This window comes from Cariama cristata, unplaced genomic scaffold, assembly GCF_000690535.1.
Source record: "Cariama cristata isolate BGI_N322 unplaced genomic scaffold, ASM69053v1 scaffold6395, whole genome shotgun sequence".
Lineage (NCBI taxonomy): Eukaryota > Metazoa > Chordata > Aves > Cariamiformes > Cariamidae > Cariama > Cariama cristata.
The window spans coordinates 19,015-39,415 of record NW_009618013.1 but is presented as its reverse complement, the minus strand read 5'-3'; the positions used below and the strand labels follow the sequence as shown (position 1 = coordinate 39,415).

General features: G+C 34.2%; 1 protein-coding gene across 1 annotated transcript in view; it reads left to right on the top strand.

The window, feature by feature from the left end:
- VPS13A (vacuolar protein sorting 13 homolog A (S. cerevisiae)) overlaps positions 1-20,401 on the top strand; it is a gene marked incomplete at its 5' end in the record, with an annotated part of 63,445 nt that overhangs the window by 28,421 nt on the left and 14,623 nt on the right. Inside the window, 18 exons of the mRNA XM_009700688.1 lie at positions 2,270-2,398; positions 3,109-3,242; positions 5,066-5,195; positions 5,553-5,788; positions 7,924-8,077; positions 8,944-9,090; positions 9,656-9,737; positions 11,075-11,144; positions 11,638-11,743; positions 14,286-14,399; positions 15,265-15,410; positions 15,527-15,608; positions 16,621-16,734; positions 17,205-17,280; positions 17,382-17,545; positions 17,895-17,940; positions 18,214-18,337; positions 19,291-19,405. Of these exons, the coding sequence (XP_009698990.1) occupies positions 2,270-2,398; positions 3,109-3,242; positions 5,066-5,195; positions 5,553-5,788; positions 7,924-8,077; positions 8,944-9,090; positions 9,656-9,737; positions 11,075-11,144; positions 11,638-11,743; positions 14,286-14,399; positions 15,265-15,410; positions 15,527-15,608; positions 16,621-16,734; positions 17,205-17,280; positions 17,382-17,545; positions 17,895-17,940; positions 18,214-18,337; positions 19,291-19,405 (2,169 nt within the window). The remainder of the gene's footprint in view (positions 1-2,269; positions 2,399-3,108; positions 3,243-5,065; positions 5,196-5,552; positions 5,789-7,923; positions 8,078-8,943; positions 9,091-9,655; positions 9,738-11,074; positions 11,145-11,637; positions 11,744-14,285; positions 14,400-15,264; positions 15,411-15,526; positions 15,609-16,620; positions 16,735-17,204; positions 17,281-17,381; positions 17,546-17,894; positions 17,941-18,213; positions 18,338-19,290; positions 19,406-20,401) is intronic.

The following is a 20,401-nucleotide window of genomic DNA, read 5'->3' as shown; positions in this document are numbered from 1 at the left end:
AATTATTCCAAACTTCACTCCCAAAATTGCTTGCCTTTCCACATTGTGTCGATATTTTCCCTTCTGATAAGCACTCTCTAAAAATCTGTGTTGTGACAGTTAACTCTGCCAAGGTTGTTCATTTGTAACCCAGTTGCTCAATCCAGTATGCTTGTAATCTCTTGTAACTAGGTAGAGTCCAGCCACTATTGGTCTGTCTTTGGGCATCCAGGACAGATTTTCAGGAACAAGTTCCCATCTGATCTTGTTCTTGAGATATGGAACTCTGCTATCCAGCTGACCTAGTCTTTTTTTTTTTTAATGAATGCTTGTTATTTTTTTTTTAGTACTTCTCACTTTATGCTTTTGTATTAGGTTGATCTACAAAAGACCAACAAGCTTGTAGAAATGTTAATTCGTATCTCAGCTTGCTCCGCTCTCCCCCCCATTCTATTTTTGTCATTTTAAGTTAAGCAGAATCCTTCCTGCTGCTTTTCTTTTTTTTATCCACTCTTCTTTCTTAGTGACAGATAGCCTGTCTTCTCAGGCAAAAAGCAATCCTTGTGTAGAACCCATCTCCTCTTGGACATGTTCCCTGTCTGGAAAGCAATCAATCTATCAGAAAGTTTTAATTACTATTTTTAGAAAAATCCGTTGTTCTTCAAAGGTTGTAATGGAAGTTGTTGGACAATGATTAGTGTGAAATGGCTTGCCAAAGACAGTCCTTTGAATTAGGTATAGCACAAAACAGTTGACCAACATGCATCCTTAGAGAAAGAAAGAAAGAAAACATTGCTGAAGGCTGTACATGAGACCACTGCTAAATATAAATTAAAGAACCTATTATGGAATGGAGATTGTTGTATAAATATGATATCTAGTGAAGCACTTAGCAAGTGCATGTCAAAACATTTGGAAACAGCATCACTTTGTGACACATCGTGTGGCTAAAGACTATTGCAAAAATTTATTTTTTGGGTCTCTGTGGTTGATTCTGTAACTTTTTGTTTAACCAATCCTTTTTACTTATTTTAGTTTTGATTTTAAACTTTCATTTACTGTTGACTGATTCTCCTTGATTTTCCTTTGAGCTCCCTTGATTTCCATGTTGAGATTTACTTGCTGTGTTTATGCTAGTTTACAACACAATTCAGATTTCCTTTGTCTGTAGGGGAGATGTTGATGTAAATAATACCTTCGGTCTTGCTGTTTAACTATATTTTTTTCCTTTGTCTTCCTGCTTCCTGTGGTGTGAGAAACAATGGGAAAGGGAACTTAGTGGCATGGTAAGTTGGTGAGCTAGTCTTTCACCATTGAAGATTTAATTCTAGGACTCAGATGCAATTCAATATAAATATCTCATTTCTTAACCTGTGTCAGAGAAAGATGCTCCTGAAGTTTTGAATGTTGCAGGTGAACAATTTGAAATACAGGAAAGCTGGGCTGTCTAGACAGGCTTTGACTCTTGTTGGTTGAAAGTTACTGTTAATCATCGCTTGTTCCTGTGGCAGGACTCTTTTAATCAGTTGGAAACTCTTCGTTAGTTACAATTAAAACTTTTTGTCTTCCCTGCCTCTTTGTCTTATCCATTTGGTGTGTAAACTATTGAAGAGAGATTGTCTGTGGGATTTTTAAACCCAGAATTGCTGTGATTTCAATTGTGAATGTGAATAACAGAACATGCTCTCTGATTCAGCTGCCTAATGCTTCATATTTTATTTATGTATGTTTTATACCCACATATATATGTATGTGTATACATGTGTGTATATGTATTTTTTATATATATATGAAAAAAATGTTTCTGAAGAGCAGCTAGTATACTGATGTCTTGTGTACTCAAGTTACTATGGGGTGTTTATGCCAATATCCCTTTTTGTCATTGATAGTCACAATAAGATTGATTTGTAATTTGTACTTATTTGGCAAGGGATCTGTTACTGGAAGGCCATTTTGGTGTTGTAGCCATGCTCAGCTTTATGCTCTGGATTTTGTATACGTTATCCATTTTAAATCTACATCTTTGTATGAATGTGAAGTCTTACTTTTTTCACTTTTAGCTCCTTAACTCCACGGTTTCTTCACTATAGTCTGAATTATTTCTGACTTCCTTTCAATTTATTGTGTTCAGGTAAGTAATTACTTTAATTTTTTTTTTATAGAGTTTCTGATCCAACTCACTACACTTTTGGATAGAATTTTAGTAGGTGTACTTTGGGCTAAAATTGATGGCATTTAACATCTAGTTTGTTTTCCTACTTGCTTTAAAATACCTGATTTTTTTCTCTAGTGCATTCCCTTTTGGCCTGAAAATGATGCCAACAAACTGCTTGTTAGAGTTGAAAATTCTGATCTTCCCCCAAAGAAGATAAATTTTGATAAGCAAGAAAACTGTCTGCTACTGCATTTGGACAACAAGGTAAATGATAGCCTTTGGAAATTAGGTATAACAACATAAATAACTGTTTCATTTCCATTCTCAAACCTTTCTGTCTTCCCATACAATCAAATATTGCAAAACCATAGCTGGGGGAAAGATGATATATATGCAAGTGTATTACTCTCATTCTGGTGCTTTCTTTTTCCTGTGTGTGTACACACAGATACAAGTAGGTGTTTCGTTTTCAGCGCTTCTCTGTGAAGCCCATCTATAGAAGGAGAAACAGAGATTGCTTTGCTAGTGTTCTCTAGCTGAGGCTGAGAAGTATTTACATTAGTTCTAAAGTAACATGAAGTTACTTCGAAAAGTAACTTCAGCTCCACTAAGTTTACTTCTATGGTGCATATAGTCTCATCTAGCAGTAGTTTTTAAATGTATGAGTGTTTTTAATAGTAGAATGTTTTGGAGGGCATTAATGTGTATGAATGGTTCAAGAAAGATTCTTCTACTACCAGCCTAAATTTTCGACAGTACTGAACTCCTCCATAGTTTTGATTACTAAGTGCAGTGCCTGTTACCTTGTAGTTAGATCAGGGAAATATTTTAAAGATAAGTTAAAACAAGTTACTTATTTGACGATTTGGTGGTTTTATCTTGACAGTAACAGTTTTCAAAAATTTTTACATTACATTTGCTTTATGCAAAATTCATTCTACTGTTACTTACTTTATAATTTTTACATCTGATAGCTTGGAGGAATTACAGTGGATGTTAACCTGACTGAACATTCTACAGTGATTACCTTTTCTAATTACCATGATGGCGCAGCTCCATTTCTGTTGATAAACCATACTAAAGAGGAAATTATTGAGTATGGACAAAGGTATGTAAGAAGAGGTTTAGTGTGGATGTCTACATGACGACATGTGAACTGTTACTTCATGTATTGTAAGCATGCCTATTTCTTAAAAAGCCTGTTTTTTAAGAAATGGCTGCCTGATTTTGGCAGAGCACCCAAAATTCTCTTGTTTTATAAACTGAGGAGAGTGAGTTGTTAACAAAGCAGTGTTGTGTAGTGCTAGGTGCCTGCTTCTACAAGTAAAAAAAGCTGTCTTCTGAGCTAAAGAAGCTCTCTGATCTCTTTTTATATGAATTTTGTGGCCTTGTCCTCTACATTCCTTTACATTCCTGGTGGGGGCAAAGGATGTGTTTGGCTTTTCTGGAACTGTGCGGGTGCTGAATGTGCAAAATAAGTAAATGTAATTAGCTTTGAGACTTCTACTGTTCTGTCGTATTGAGTTGAGATCTAGCTGAAAGAATGGGTTAAAAAGTTATGGGAGGGATGAGGGAATGGACTGAAAAATGGGTGGGTAGTTACATAAATTTTGTCAAGCCAGACCAAAACTAAGATTGTTTTGACAGATATGAATTCTCTGCAATCAGTGAAAATTTGGTTCTGCACATGCATGCAGCTATACTGGTTCTGTTCTCAAGCTGGAATGACTTTGTAGTGCTTTGCTGCTGTATGCAGATACTGTGCAGTGCTAAGAAGCGTAAGCATATCTACAGCATCCCTGACCTGTTTCTTTTTAAAAGCCGGACAGCCTCTGCCATTTTTGACTTTCAGTTGGACAGAGCAGTGTTGTTCAAAGATTTTTATTTGAAAAGTGGAGGAGCTGCTAGTCAAATTAAGCTTGCAGCTGTATATTCTTGTTTGAAGAATACAGCTAATTGTTTGCTTTGGTTTTTATCTGTAATAATTGCTAATGAGGTGGCTTTTGGGCATCCCTAGTGTAAATTTAACAAGTATATACGTAACTTTTATCATGAACTATGGAGAACAGAATAGAGTATTTCAGTTGGAAGGGATCTGCAATGGTCATCTAGTCCAACTGCTCGACCAATTCAAGGCTGACCAAAAGTTAAAGTTTGTTGTTAAGGGCATTGTCCAAATGCCTTTTAAAGACTGACTGGCTCGGGGCATTGACCACCTCTCTAGGAAGCCTGTTCCAGTGTTTGACCACTGTCTTGGTAAAGAAATGCTTCCTAAAGGCTAGTCTAAACCTCCCTGGGGCAGCTTTGAACCATTCCCCCATGTCCTGTTACTGGATCGGGCGAGAAAGATCAGCACCTCCCTCTCCACTTCCCCTCCTGGGGTGGGCTACTTTCAGAGAGCTGTGGAAGATAAGTCTCCCAGTTTTTAACTATATGTGAAGGGGAATGGAGTTTAAAAATCTGTTTGAAAATATCCGCTGTATCCAGATACTAAACACCACACTTTTTTCCCCTCCAGCAAATCATATAGGGGAAACCTTTCCTAAATGACGTATTTTGAACTCACTTTTATTCTCTTGGAGTACTAATGTTAGGCAGCACAAATACTGAATTTTCCTTTTAGCTTGTAAGCTCCACTGTCTGTTTTTTTTCTCTACTTAAGGTTTCCCTGCTAATCACAAGTAGAGAAGAAACTAAGTGTTTAAAATCTACTGTGTGTACTTTATTTCTAAAGTATACACATGTATTTTGAAGAGAAAATACTGTTTTTATTATTGTGATGAGAATGATTTTGTGCATGTTTTTTCATGCACAATATTCCTTTAATTTTCATTATTTGAAAAAATAATTGAAGTGTTCTTGTCGAAATGGTAGAATGCAGAAGTCATTGATGCAGAATATTCATTGACATTTTAATTTAATTTGTTCTAGCTCCCTCAGTGAATTGGAAGACTGTCTTCAGCCAAATAAGGCAGTACTATATACTTGGGCAGACCCAGCAGGATCTAGAAAATTGAAATGGAAATGTGGAAATAGAACTGAGGAAATTACCCCAAAAGAGGTACATTTGTTATCTAAATGTCTTTTTAATGCTGTCTAATTTATTATCCTTTTCATCAGTGTACGTATGGAATTCCATATGTAATGAGTATGATCAGTAATCTCATATATGAGGTTCAATCATGTAACAGTAACCACACTGTGTTTGCTGGAGCTTGGGCCAATAAGCATTGTCTTCAGTTCAAAAGCATGTGCATGTGTGAGAGAGACTGCTGTAAAACTTCATAATTATAATTTTTATTATTTTCCTATACCTTTAAAAATATCTTCTATTGTTCATATTGCTAAGACTTCTACATTTGCTTGTGGAGTAGAATGATGAATAGACTTGTAAAAATTTTTCCTCTCTTCTTTGTAGGACAAAATGGAAATACTCAGCCTGGATTGTAGAAAAGTGGTCTATTTAGTGTCATTTTTTGAAGGTTTGCAGCGTATTGTCCTGATCACTGAAGATGAGAATGTATTTAAATTGACGTATGAAAGTGTAAAAGCAGAACTAGCAGAACAAGAAATTATTCTGTCTTTGCAAGACGTTGGAATTTCGTTGGTTAATAACTACACAAAGCAAGAAGTGTCCTACATTGGAATTACAAGGTAACTTATTTTGTGTGCAACAGTCTAAAATGTTTAACTTCAGGTATTTCCACTTGCTGAATTGCATGTTGGGGTGCAATGGAAGAGGAAAGAGAGGTCTGGGTAACAGTATTTAGAATTAAATCATTATGTTTTCCTGTTAGAAATGCTTTCACTGTGTTTTGTATTAATGCATATGCTTTCTGTATTTGGATGTATGTGTTTTTACAATGCATAATTGTAACTGTGTGGCAAACTTCCCGATACATTGAACAGAAGTATTTCCTGTCCATGTAGTTTGGGGAGTGATAAGAGTTTTAAGGAGTAAGGTCTGTGGGTAGTTTGTATCAGTGGATTTTTCTGCCTTCATTACAGAAACAAGTTGCTGAATTCTGTGTTGAAAATGTTAATACAATAGCAGCTTGTAGTTCTTTTTAGTTTTGGTTGAGAAATTATGGCGACTCCAAGGCTCTAATAGTTTAGGTTTTTTACTGTAACATTTCAGTGGGAAACAAAAAAGAAACTATATGTAATGCCTAAGAAATGTGTGCTATCAGATATCCAAACAGCGGCTTTTTAGAATGCTCAAGGGGCGCATGTATATCATTGCCATAATCCACACGCTTCTGTATATTCATAGCATGAGGGTGCTAGCGTGAGGGTTTTTTCTCTTGATTAATTCTCTGCAGCATACCGCAAAACAAACAAGCAAAAGCTTCATGTACACGTGTACTTCACGTATTCATATCTGTCGTTCACAAGGAAAATTCCAGTCTTTGCCCTCACCTTAGAAACTGAGCCCTGATAACTATCTAGACAGTAGAAATATTCCATTAAAAGTGGCAGCTAATTGCCTAGATTCAAAGTAGTGTTGAGATTTCACTGAATTAGTGTTTTTTTGGAAGCAGTCATCCATAGTTAGTAGTCCAGCAGTGCTTATAGTTGGTATTATTGTTAAACCCGGAGTGGATGTCAAACTCCTGAAAGCTCTTTCTGAGGATAAGAGATTATTCCTTGAGTACAGTGAAGAAAACCTTATTATTCAGAATGTTCCCATTTGTGAATGTCTCACTATAAAAAGAACAGAAGAGGCAGTTTGTATCTCACTTGATGCAGAAACAAGTTTCACCATTCCAGTTCTGGGATCAAGCATGTTTAGGAGGGTGGATGAAAAAAAGAAAAAGAGGAAAAAATTTCAAGGTAGTACTGTATTTTGTAGCTGTTGGTTTGCCCTTTAGCTCACTTTTTTTTGGTGGTTCTGCCACTGATGTATCTGAACACACACACAGATGTAGCTAAAAGGGATTGGATTAGAGGGCTGTGTCTGGAAAGCTGTGTATTTGTGGGCTATAGTGTAACTTGTGGAAAGAAGAAATACCCTCCACCTGTCTGATAGTTTGAGTTGTGCCCTATTGTGTGCCTTTGGTTGGACTGTAAGATAAAATCAGACATGAGAACTTCTCACAGAAGCAGTGGAATTAAGCAGAAAAGAGTCCAGTGCCCTTTAAGAATGATTAATTATTTCATTGTTTTATTAATAATAAAAGTAAGAGACAAAAGAAAAGAACTGATTTTGAGATACCATTTAAACAAACAAACAAACAAAAACCAAACAAGAAAACAAACAAAACCAAAAATCCCCACCATAAAATCAATGGAGGAAATATGTAAACCAAAATCACTGTCTATTGATTTAGACAGAAAGAGTGAAGAAGCTAGCTTTCAAAAATAAGAGACAGTTCAGGAGGCATTTCATAGTGACTTAAGTTCTCAATTTCTAGTAAATTCAGCTATGCCAAAATACATGCAGGAGTATATGCAGAAAATTACATTGAGATTGCAGAATAAAAGATCGCAGTACTGTTGAAACTGAGCTTCCTGATTAAGTATCTTTACATACCCATCTTCATCAAAGTGAGGAGTTATACATACTTGCTGTTAACTTTCCTTTTTTGCATTGTATGGGAGAGACTGACTTCCACCTAGTACCAAGAAGACAGTGGGTGATTTGGGTCACTTTTATTTACTACAGTAGTGCTTTATGATGTGGTTTCTCATTCCGTAGTTATAACCTATGAAAAACCATACTATGGTAGGCAAAACTTGTTCTGAAATAGCTAATCCTTCTCTCTTGGTCCTTTGTTTTGTTTTCAAAGTTCTGATGTGGTTTGGGAGACAAAACCCAAGAAGAAATCAAGATGGAGACCAATGAGTGTTAAGCAGACTGATAAATTAGAACAAGAATTCAGAGATTACAGTGAGCTAACTCCTTCAGAAAATAAGATTATTGAGTTGGAATCAAATGTTTTGGTAATACTGGTAGTTCTCTAATTCTCTTGTTTATATGTATACACAGGAAAAAGATGATGTATCAATTTTGCTATCTTTGAAGAAACTTCCAGTGAAAATTGAGACTATTTGATTTACCTAATCCATTTGTAAACACTTCTTTATCTCTGTCTAGAGAAAAGAATCTTTGGAAAAGTCCATAAATGTTTGAAAGCTTGCTGTAGAACTTTTTGTTGTTGGCCTCTGACTTTGAAATTGAAGTGTAATATTTTTGCAGGTCATGGGACTAAATATGTATAAAGCCACAGTAAATAAGCTTTGAATTTGGTTCATTTGTTATACTGGGGAGGCGGGCAGGATGTTAGTCTGCAGTTTGTTTGTTTCAGTGCAAAATCTTGTCAAATATCCCTTATTGTGGGATAATTCAGCTGTGTCACTCAACCCCATACATATGAAAAAATCATTCCAGAAATTATTCAGGAATGTAGAAGCACATTATCCTCCAAATGCTGCTGTCCTTGTGTGTAGACAAATTCTAAATACTCATTAGAATTGTATTGTAGGTAAATGAACATGGTATAGGTAAATAAGCAAATTTTTATCTCAGTCTCAGTTATGTTATACTACTCTGCCCTTCTTCTAGAAAGCCATGTGTTAAATGCTAGTAATCCCCCAAATAATGCAATATTTTGTAGTTTTACTTATATTGACATTTATGACAAAATTTGATTGTTTTAAATAAAGTTACGACATCTAACTTAAAAGCTGCAAAACTTTCAACTGCTAAGCTATCTTTACAATATTAATGAACAGTGTAAATTTTAAAATACATTATAAAAAGCAGTCTTTTGAAACAGCATATCAAATTTTCTTTAATAATACAATAGGTATGTTTAACTCCTAATGGAATGAACATGAAAATTCATCAACCAAATGAGATTCCTATTAGAAGGAATTACCTGCCAGCTTTAAAAGTAGAATACAGTTCATCTGCACATCAGAAGTCTTTCAGAATTCAAATTTACAGGATACAGGTAAGTCTTACCAAAAAACAGTGAGTTATTAAGACAAAGCAAATATTAAGGAAAATTTGATTTATTTTTAGAATTGTTTGGATTTGTCATGTTTTGAATTTAATTGTACTTACTGGCTTTTACATCAGTGCTTCTCAATCTTTGGAAATACTACTTAAATGCTTCTGGAAAAAAACCCTAGACAACTATGACTGTTCAGGAAAAACATTTACCAGTCACCTTCTATGCTTTTTCTTGTGTTTTTTCTTTAAAACCAACAAAAATAAAAAAGATACAATTTGTTGTCTTGCATATGTTCAAGTTTTTAAAAACAAATCCTTTGCAAAAACTCTGTGGACCATTTATTACCACCAACTTAGAGAAACTTTTCTAGACTATGTAGGTTAGGTGATTTTGTTTTGAACATAGAGATATTTTGAACCACAATAGCGGCTTTTTTTTCTGCTTTTGAATTGGTGGAATGATACAGGTAGTGTTCGGAATTCTTGTGTTTGTCGTGATTTTAAAATATTTCGCTATTGAAAAGCTAATGTGCTGCACCTTGTCCTGTCCTTACCCCTATTAGATACAAAACCAGATTCCTGGAGCCATATTTCCCTTTGTGTTCTATCCTATTAAACCTCCAAAGTCCATCACCTTGGATTCAGGTTTGTTGTTCTAGTTTAAAGTAATCCTTATTTCTGAAATGGCAGGATGACTTGCTTGTAGTGAAGTTAACTATGTCAGTTTTATCAGATGAAGTCTGTATAAGCTTACTGACTACAGATAACACAAATACTAACGTTAGAGACAGGGAAGCAGTTTTCTCTACAAAGAAGATACACAGAAAACCATTTAAGCAGTTAACAGAAGAAAACGAAATTTCTTCATCCATCAATAATCATAACTTTTAAGCACACCTTTTTGACTTTTAAGCGCACCTTTTGATTCAGCTCTCTTGGAGAGCGTAATGTGAAAGTTATATTTGGATCAAGCTTAAAATGGGCTTTTGGCAGTTGCATTCAGACCGCAACTAAAACTTAATCCTGACTTATACAGGAGAAGAGTTGCCTGCTGAAAATGAGAAAGGATCAAATTGTTGCTTGTCTTGATGGTAGTGAATCTGTTGCGCCATTTCTGTATTACTTGCATTTGGAGTTCAGGGCAGTGAGGATTCACTTTTCATCTTCAGTCATCTGATTTTTCTCTACTGCCCCAAATAAATTGTTTATCATAATCATGTGGGTTTTGGGGTTTTTTTTGCTTGCATACAATAGATGACCTAGTGACCTATCTGAAGTAACTAATAAGAAAAGAAATGCGTATGACTCTAAACTCAAAATTGCTATGTGAGGCACCATTTATAATGGCAAATTATATTTTGCCTGTTTTGTCCGTAGCCTTCTGACTGCTCCATTGCTTGGGGCATAGAGCTCAATGCAGTATCCTATGTGATGAGCTGCAGTCTTCCATTAACTTGTTCAGGGCAAAGTGGCTTGGAAGACCAGAGTAATCTCAGGAGGGATTCTGGATTGAGATAAAGAATACTGCTTGTAATTTTGTTCAGAAGCTGGTAAGATGTCAGGTGTTCATTCTAAATATGATCAATTTCAAGCTACAGTGCATAAATCTGCGGAACTCTTTTTTCGTTGTTGTTTAGTTTGTATTTTTGTATCAGCCGTTGGAAAATCTTATTCCATGACTAGGGAAATTACATAAGACTAAGACTATATCAATATTAATTTGCTTTTAAATGAAAATGGTACATTTTCAGAGATCAGTGAAATAGAATTTTGATGTTCCATTTCATCCTTGTTTTCCTGTTCCTTTCTGTTCCTGCTCATTTCCCTGACTTAGTTGTTTGTCAGTCATATCCATTATGTAATCCTACTTTACAGGATTGAGAAAATCCTTGAACATATATGACATTTTCATATTAAAAATATAAAGGTACACATACCATATAAAAATCTGTGCTGATCTCTTTTATTTTACCACTTCATAGCACCAAAACCATTTACCGATGTCAGTATTGTCATGAGAACTGCAGGACATTCACAAATATCTCATATTAAGTAAGTATTTTGACATGTTCCATCTCTTCTGCTATTGATTATGTTTAATCAAGCTTTAAAATTAAAATTATTGTGGGGGCAAACATAGTGCAAGATAATTTTACACCAATTCATTCTTGGAAAGATCAGAGCACTTAAATAGAGATGAAAGCTCAACCTCCTTTATTATCCACATAATTGCAGAGTAAAGCAGGGATTTTTAAGAGTCGTCTTATTGCAGATTTTTAGTCTTTTTTAGTTTAGAAAAAACTCTAAGTTTGGCAGTGCTGTGTACAGTGTTAAATGCTGCTACTTGTTTAAAATAGTTCTGGTTACAGGAAATGTGTTTATCTTGCATCAGTATGGGAAGCCTTCTTTCCACTAATGATGGCAAATCCCTCAAAAAAAAGTACCTGAAGTCAATACATAAGTGGCCTAAATACCCTAGATTAAGTTTTACATGTTACATATTTTTGTAAACCACCTTAATAATTGTTTTTTGTTTCATGTGTAGGTATTTTAAGGTCCTGATTCAAGAGATGGATCTCAGATTAGATCTTGGCTTCCTATATGCACTGGTTGAGTTCTTTACACAGACTGATGTGCTGAGTGACCAAGAGGTAGAAACATTTTGTTGTTTAAAGCTTAATAGATTTGAAGTTTGTAATTATTCAACTTGTATTTTAAAAAAGAAAGAACAGCTTGGTCTTCTGTGTCCATAACACTGGTTATTTGCTGTGTCTGGGACTAATATGAAGCTGTGAGGTTGTCTGAGTTACCGTTGCCCAAGGCAAACTGTAAACTCTTTCCTTTATCCTCATTTTGCATGCTATGCAAAGAAGACTTCAAAACCTTCTGAAAAAAAAAAATGAAACCAATGCTCTTGTAGACTCTTTGGCCTTACTAATGCCTGAAGGATCATTTAAGAACCCAAGACAGGAAAGAAGTGAAAATAATACTCTTTTCCTTGATGTAGCAAAAAATGTACAAAAATCTTGACCAGGAAGTCACTGAAACTTGTCTGTCTATGAGAGCAAGAGAATGTAAAAGGAATGAAGAGAGAGGTTGATTAGAAAGTTACATTCTCTTCAATAATTTTGCATAAAACTATAAAATTGGGAGATGATGTAGTTGACATGTTGATACTAAGTGGAGAGGAGAGGGCAGTGGGAGGAAACTGAATTAAGGTCCAGGGAGCATGAAAGGAGTTTGCACATAGGAACAGTAGAAATAAAATACAATTATATGAAGTGCAAGGTAGTCTGCATGGGAAATAATAATGAAAACTTCAGATACAGCCATAAAGCAACAGAGGAGCCAGAGTTTCTTGGATTTGCCAAAGAAAACCAAAAAAGGTGATAAGCTGTATAGATACAATGCAATTATGATGTGTATTGGGCATGTTGTCCTTGTTAAGAGTATTGAAATTTGAATGTCAGTACACAATGAACTGATAATAAATTATGTAGCAGAAAGTGTATCTTTTTTCCTGTATCTCAAAAATGCTGCTAGTGAAAAATAAATCAGAAATATTTACATAGAAGATCTACCTGGATGAGGAGAGCAAAAAGGTCCTTTTTTAATGGGGCATGAGAAGGTATTGTCTTACTGTGGCAAGTAAAAAGTATGCTGGAAAGACAACTTACTTTGCTTTTATTTCCCCATATCTGCACATCAGAGATTAAAGTGGCACCAAAATTTTGGAAAGACTCACAAAATGTATTAATTGCTTATTGACTTAGGAACTCTTGGTGGTAATGTAAATCTTAAATAAAATTTTAGCTAAAAGAGTGGGATCCTCTGTGGTGAGGCACCTTTCTCTAAATCAAGACCTAAGTGTGTATTTCTATATAGTCTTTTCTTACTATATGATAAACTCTTGAAGCAAAACTGAGTGATGTAATATTTTTAAAGTCTGGATGATCCGGTTTTGTTAAACATTGTAAGATTAATTAAACATCTTTAAAAATATAAATAGTAAGAATCAGCAGTCTAATTGTGACTTATGAAATAGAAGGAAATTTGAAGAGTTTCTTAAACAAAGCAGACATTTAATGAATGTTAATAATGTTGCTTTAGAATTGTTTCAGAAATGTTGTTGTATTTTCATATATGGGAATACGTAGTCTAAACTGGTGGTTTTCAGGAGTGTGCGAGGGTGTAGAGTCTGTTACCTGTGTTGATACCAGGTGTACCTGTGAATTCCAGATTATTGGGGTAGTTTGAAGGATTATATTCATTTTCAATGCGTGGTTGTGTAGTGGAAAAATTACATTTTTGTATTTTATTCTCTCTTTCTCCTCCCAGTGGAAAGATGAACGATTTGAGATCAGTATTATGAGCTGAATCACTGAATCCAGAGATTAGAGGAGGCCCTCTTCCGCACTTTCATTTTTAGTGGAATTGCAAGGACTAATTTTAGGATTTGATCTCAATATTTAGTGCCTTGACTATTTTGCTTGTTTAAGTAGCAAGATATAACCTGTATTTACTGTTCTTAAAGGACTTCTCACATAATTTTCAGTTACAACTTCATTTTCTTTGACTGGTTAAGTCTTTTCTGACTAACTTTAGAATTGTTATTATTTAAAAATCTTTAAATGTTTTTTGTACTTGGCCAATTCTTAAAAACTATTGTAAAGGAACTCTTTCTTTTGAAGGAGAAAAGGAAGAGAAAAGGGCTAGATGGAGGTATTCTCAGTATGTAAAAGTGTAGTTTCTGTATAAGACAAAATAGTCTTTAGTCTATTTTTTGTATTTAAATACCTATGGTCTGTATTACGTGTTCAAAAGAGTGTGTGTATATATATATATATATATGCCCTTTGTTTGACCCAGGTAAAAATTGTCCAAACTTTACGTGAAAATATATGGTATTTGAACTTTCATAGAAATAGATTTTTTATTTTTTTTTTACTATTAAATAGATGTATGTTGGATTGTCTTTATTTATAAATATATATATGTTTGCTCCTCTTCATACAAAAAAAGGCAGCAAACAAAATCTAGTTAAACGTCCTCTAAAATGTTCGCTCTTTAAGTAAAAAAATAAGGTTGGAAGAGTATGAGGTGTGTTAGTCAATGCATCTCAGTGACAAATGCATAGTAGTTTTATATACTCTAAATTTTAAAGTAATGGTTTTTTTGAAAATACATTCACAGCTAGAACTTTTCAAAAAGGATGTTGAATCTCTTCAAGAAGAACTGATGAGTGTGTCATCAATGGATACGTCACAAATCAGCTTGTATGAATACTTTCATATCTCTCCAATTAAGGTATACCTTTTTCACAGTACAACCTTGTGATTACTCTCTAACTGAAGAATTTTTGTCTCCTGTGGGATAGTAGTCACTGGAAATGAAGAAACAGAGAAGTGATCAAAGACAAAATAAAAATGTCCAGAAAAGTGCTTTCCTTGTTTCCACTAACTTATGGAGGGTTTACAGTAATATTTATTAAATATTTACATTAAAAGTTCATTATTTCATTCCTATCCATGATTTTCTTCATATACAGTAATTACTTTTCTTTTTATTATTTAAGAGATCCTTGCAAAATGCTGTAGTTTGTGTGCAGACAGTGTGGTGTGGATTCGGGAATGACGTCCTTTCTAGAGAACATATACAGCCAGTGTTACTGTGCAATGACATTTTCTGCTTTATCATTACTCACTGGAAAAGCAGTTTTGTTTTTGACTCCAGTAAAATCTACTTTTGGCTATTTCCACATTCCCATAAACGTTCAGGTACAGCTGTTGAATAGCATGCGCTATGTTACCATTTTCAATCTGCTGTGATTTTCGGTATTAGTTAGACAAACAAAATGCTTTGGAAACAAGCTAGTAACTTAAATTGTAACTAAAAAGTTCTGGAGACATTATCTGAGAACATGAGTAAGCAATTTCAAGTTCTTGTTTTCTTAAAGATACTCCCAGTTATTCAGGTTGACATTAAATGTCAGTGGTTTTTTTTAATTGCCCTACGTGGTGTATTTGTGCTCTGTGTTAGGAAGGCAGTCTGATTTCAGTCAAAAGAAATGTCTTATCTCAATTTTTAAATCGTCTAAAAGATTATAATGTTAGAAATACAATACTTCTAATAACCAACTGTGTTATTTCCCAATCTCATTTTTATCCTTTAGTTACACTTAAGCTTTTCACTCAGTACGGGTGGAGAAGATAGTAACAAAGAAGAAAGAAAGAATGAATTGATACCGCTTCAATCCTTGAATCTCCTGCTTAAGAGTATAGGGGCCACCCTCACAGATGTACAAGATGTTGTCTTTAAGTAGGTTAAAAATATGATTATAAAGATTACTTCCAAATATTAAATCAATATTATGTATGTTAGACTTTATTTTGCTTTGCATAATAAGGACTTAGTTTTTGTCTTTTCTCTTTTAGGTTGGCATTCTTTGAACTCAGCTATCACTTCTGTACTACACAACAGCTCCAATCAGCAGTTGTAAGGCATTATTCAAAACAGGTTAGAATAAGTAAATTTCAATGTTTCAGTAAATTTATATTTTGAAAGCGCTACTGTGTGCTTTGGTTCTATGAAAATAAATAAAATTACTTTCAACCTTGTATGTTTGTACAAAAATTAAATACATAAACACATACAAAACAATTACTCATTACTTGGATTCTCTTGCCTTTATTTTGGGGGCAAGTACCATTTCCAAATCATGACTAGAGGAAAAGTGACATGGATAACAAAATAATTTGGTGGAATGCATAGTGGAAACAAGCACAATACAGCTCTGATAGAGCAGAATTGGCATATTAATGCTTTTTCTTGGACATTAGTAGCATATGAATTATGATCCCTCTTTGGCATTTTTGTACTATTGGGGTCCTGTCATCCAGTGGAGAGAATCCAGCAGACACGCTCTTGCATAAAAGAATTAGTCCTCTGCTGTCCATCCATCATTAATTATAAGGGATTCTTTGGACATGTTAATTTAGTACTCAGTCCATCTTTAAAGGAGAAAAAAACCTACACAGGGTTTTAACTGTGGAACGAGTTATCTGTTGTTCTGTGACCTTTCCTTTTTGCTGAGGGAAAATTTGAAATCTCCTAGGAGATGCTCAAGCTTTTTTTAAAATCAAGTTACACTTCATATAGACGGAGTTGTAATGTTTTGCAGTGACAATCAACAAAATTTTCTCAGCATATGCCAACAAACCTAAATTTTGTCCTGTAGTATGAGACATATCTAGGTAATGTGCTTGCTTTGTAAAATCTCAAGAACATTAATGTCAGTTATTTGTGAAATGCTTGTAAGAAGTAATGTTTGTTTGGCTGACTTAATATGATTTACTCACTGTAAGATCGTTTTCAATACAACTATTTCTACTGTTCCAAATAATTTTGAGTTTTTTATATTAAACTCCTGTTACTTTCACTTTTTTAAAAAAATCTGGGTATTCTGCACTGTTTGCCTTTGTCTTAGAGTAAGTTCTGAAATATTTTTACTAATAACTTTTTATTTTAGGCTATTAAACAGATGTATGTTCTTATTCTTGGCCTTGATGTCTTGGGTAATCCATTTGGATTCATAAGAGGCTTGTCTGAAGGAGTAGAAGCATTCTTCTATGAACCTTACCAGGTAAAAATCTCTGCTGCCTTCTTATGAAATGTAGCACAAGTAGATAGATAGGAATTATATTGAAAATGTGGATATATTAACATTTTTTTGGCTTTAAATTTATATTTAGAATTGAAAATTTAAAGTGAAAGTGCCAGGAAAATTTACTGGAAAACTCAAGTGAGATAAAAAGGAGAGAGTAGTCCATTTAACTTAATTCACAAAAGACTGTTCCTTATGGTTCTTTATTTAAAATAAATCTGCTTTTTTTCCATTTGCCTTAAAATAAGCAGACTTCAGGGAATGAATTAGTATTCTAAAATAGTTTTTCTTCTCTCACAGGTGCTCTCATGGGCACTTTTACACTTCATCACTCAGTCTTGCGCTCTTGTTCTCTTTTTTGTATATAAATTCCGATAAAAACATAAGATCAAACAGTATGCATTACATATTTTTAAAGCTTAACATAAATGTATCCGTTTTGTTATTAGGGAGCCATCCAGGGTCCTGAAGAATTTATAGAAGGAATGGCACTAGGACTCAAAGCACTAGTAGGGGGAGCTGTTGGTAAGTTTCAGCATTATCACGGTGGTATACTTAATAGTAAGCAATATAGGTAAGTATTTGTAAATTGCGTTGGCATTTTACTTTGTTTTATTTTCCAATAGGTGGATTAGCTGGTGCTGCATCAAGAATCACTGGTGCTATGGCAAAAGGAGTAGCTGCGATAACTATGGATGAGGATTACCAGCAGAAGAGGAGGGAAGCCATGAATAAACAGCCCACTGGTCTAAGAGAGGGCATCACTCGTGGTGGAAAAGGATTAGTTTCTGTAAGGAGAAAAAAATTTTTAAAAAGATTAATGAATTTTATGCAGGCAAGATTAACAAGTAGAGGCTGCTATAGTCACCAGAGAGTTGTTACTTTTTATTTTAATTCTGGTTTTGTAAATGTAAGGCCACGATTGAATGATAGTTTTGAAGAAAAATATGTGAGGATAGAAAAGAAAGTAGGAACTGTGAAGCAAGTGCCTGTAATTCTGTTAACTTGTAGTGAATTTTAGAATACTCCAACACGTGTACTTTGAGGCTATTCAGCAATGAAATAGTAAGAAAAATGTGAAAAATGAAAAATATAATTGGAAAGCATATTCATAATGTGTTTTTCATTTCTCTTGGCAGGGTTTTGTCAGTGGCATAACAGGAATAGTTACAAAACCAATAAGAGGTAAGTTTAGGTCTTCTGATACATTAACTGTTCATATGATGGTAAATTCTTGATATTTGATGAGACATTATAGATCTGAGTTATAAAACTTTTTATGAAGATTTTGTGTTCCTGGTGACTTTTAGTTTAAATGTTATTTACCTGAAGTTTGTGTGGAGAAGACTATGTGGTTACATATCAAATAAGATATGTAATTAAATGGTAATTAAGTTTGCTAAGATTGTAAGAAAAACTTGATGTTTTATAATGATTTGCTGCACTTAATTCTTTTAGGAGCTCAGAAAGAAGGAGCAGCTGGTTTTTTCAAAGGTGTTGGAAAAGGCTTAGTGGGAGCAGTAGCTAGGCCTACTGGAGGAATCATAGACATGGCAAGCAGCACATTTCAAGGCATTAAAAAGTAAGTAAAATAAATATGAAGAATGACATATGGCATGAAACAGACAATAGTAGCGGCAGTAGTAAGTTGTGTCTTTGTATCACTTCTGCGTCAATGTTTCTGGATCTCTCAACTTCGTTATTAATACAGATGAGATATAAAAAAATCTTATCCATATTGTTATTTATATAATAAATAGGTGGCTTTTTAAAAAATGCACAGTTGATAGCATTTAAAAAACACAACATCACATCTTGGTTATTTCTAGCATTACCAAAGAAACTACTTTAAAAGGCTCAGCAATCTGACTGACTTCAGTTGCTGATTTTTCCTTTTACCCCAAATATACAGGAAAAAAGGACTTCTCAGCTGCATCAGAAGTTACTTTTTATAATTGAATACTGTGATAGTCTCACTTTAATAAACCTATTGCTCTAGACTATCTCACATTGTAATGTGTAAAGAAGTAGGAGAAGGTGTTTTGAAGGGGGGGCATTTAGCAGGTTCATCTGAATACAGCTGTTTAATGGCCCTGTTCTTCTTTGCAAGCTGGACCACTTTTGCTGCCGTAAGATTGCCAGTCTTTTTTGTTTTCCACTTTAAGTTGTTTAGCAGAGAAATTCAAGAAGAATACCAGACATTTTGTAAGGCACAAATGTCTTTAATTTTGAAGATCTGAAGTACAGATAGACAATACTTAGACATTAATTAAGTACTGCAGATGTGTGCTGCCCTGTGCCATCTAATTTTCTAATGATCATTCTCTGAAACAGATTTCTGAGTAAAATCTGTTACTCTTTCATAGAATGTCTACTCAATGTCTTTTCATATGCAGAAGTATATATATAGACAACAGCAGTTGTTGTACTACTACTTGAATTTAATTTGTATTGAAAATAATTTAGAGCCTTTGCTAAATATTATAGCTAGTAGAGATATTGACACATACCATAAATTTACTCTTCTATTATCAGAGTTGCAGATTCATCAGAAGATGTGATAAGCCTGCGCCCACCTCGCTTCTTTGGTGAAGATGGAGTTATTAGACCTTACAGATTAAGAGATGGAACCGGAAGTCAAATGTTACAGGTGAAGAAAATGAAAGATAGTTTGACATACATTTGAACTCATCCTATGTTTAAATAAATATTTCATAGAATTTCCCATTTCTTAAATTCCCTACCCACCCCTACCTAGTAACTCAGTAGTCAAGAAGCTTTGTTTAATTTCTTAGATTTATGACCACTTTGGTGATTTAGTTTCTGTGATACAAGTTTTGAGACACACCATAATTTATGCAAGTATATCTGTAGAGATTTGTGCAAGATACAGAGCATTTTGAAAGAAGAAAAAGGTTTATATATGTAATTTAAAAGGTTTATGTCTTTAATTTTTATTTTTGATAAACAGTGATGGTAAACACAAAGATACTTTTTTCAGTAATTTTATAATACACATTTTAAACAGTGACTTTTTAATCTCAATTTTATGGAAAACAGCATTTTAAGCACACTTTAAATAGCTGTATTTATGTCATACTACACCTATTGAAAAAACATAAAACAGTTTCAAAGTGGAATACCGTTTGCATGAATAACATGCTGAGCAGGACTTATTCTTTAATAATTCAGTTGCCATTTAAGCAAATTTGACTCGGATATTGAAGTGGAAATAATTTCAACTGTTACGCAGCTTACAAAGTTTCTATTTTTTTCTCTGTTAGAAGTAAAACTGTGTTTTAGAAATACTCAAACATAAGAAATAAAGTAGTGCTTAGTGATTGCATAAATGTAAATGGAATTTCTAAAATACACATTGAAGGATTCAGCGTGTCAGGGAAATGTTGAAGTCATACAGAAATAACCTTTTTGGAGAAGTAGATCAGAATGAAGCAGCCTTTGGAGAGGATTTTCAGACTATTTTGAGAATTGCCACAGCTGTTTATTTCATGTCAAGTTCCAATCTGGTGGTTTCTGTTTCTTCTGCATTTCATTAGTGTGTCTTCTGTTTTCTGGTAGTAGAGGATTGTCCTGTTTGGGGCATCTCAGCTATGTTCGCCGTACCATTCACTGGTGATCTAGTTCA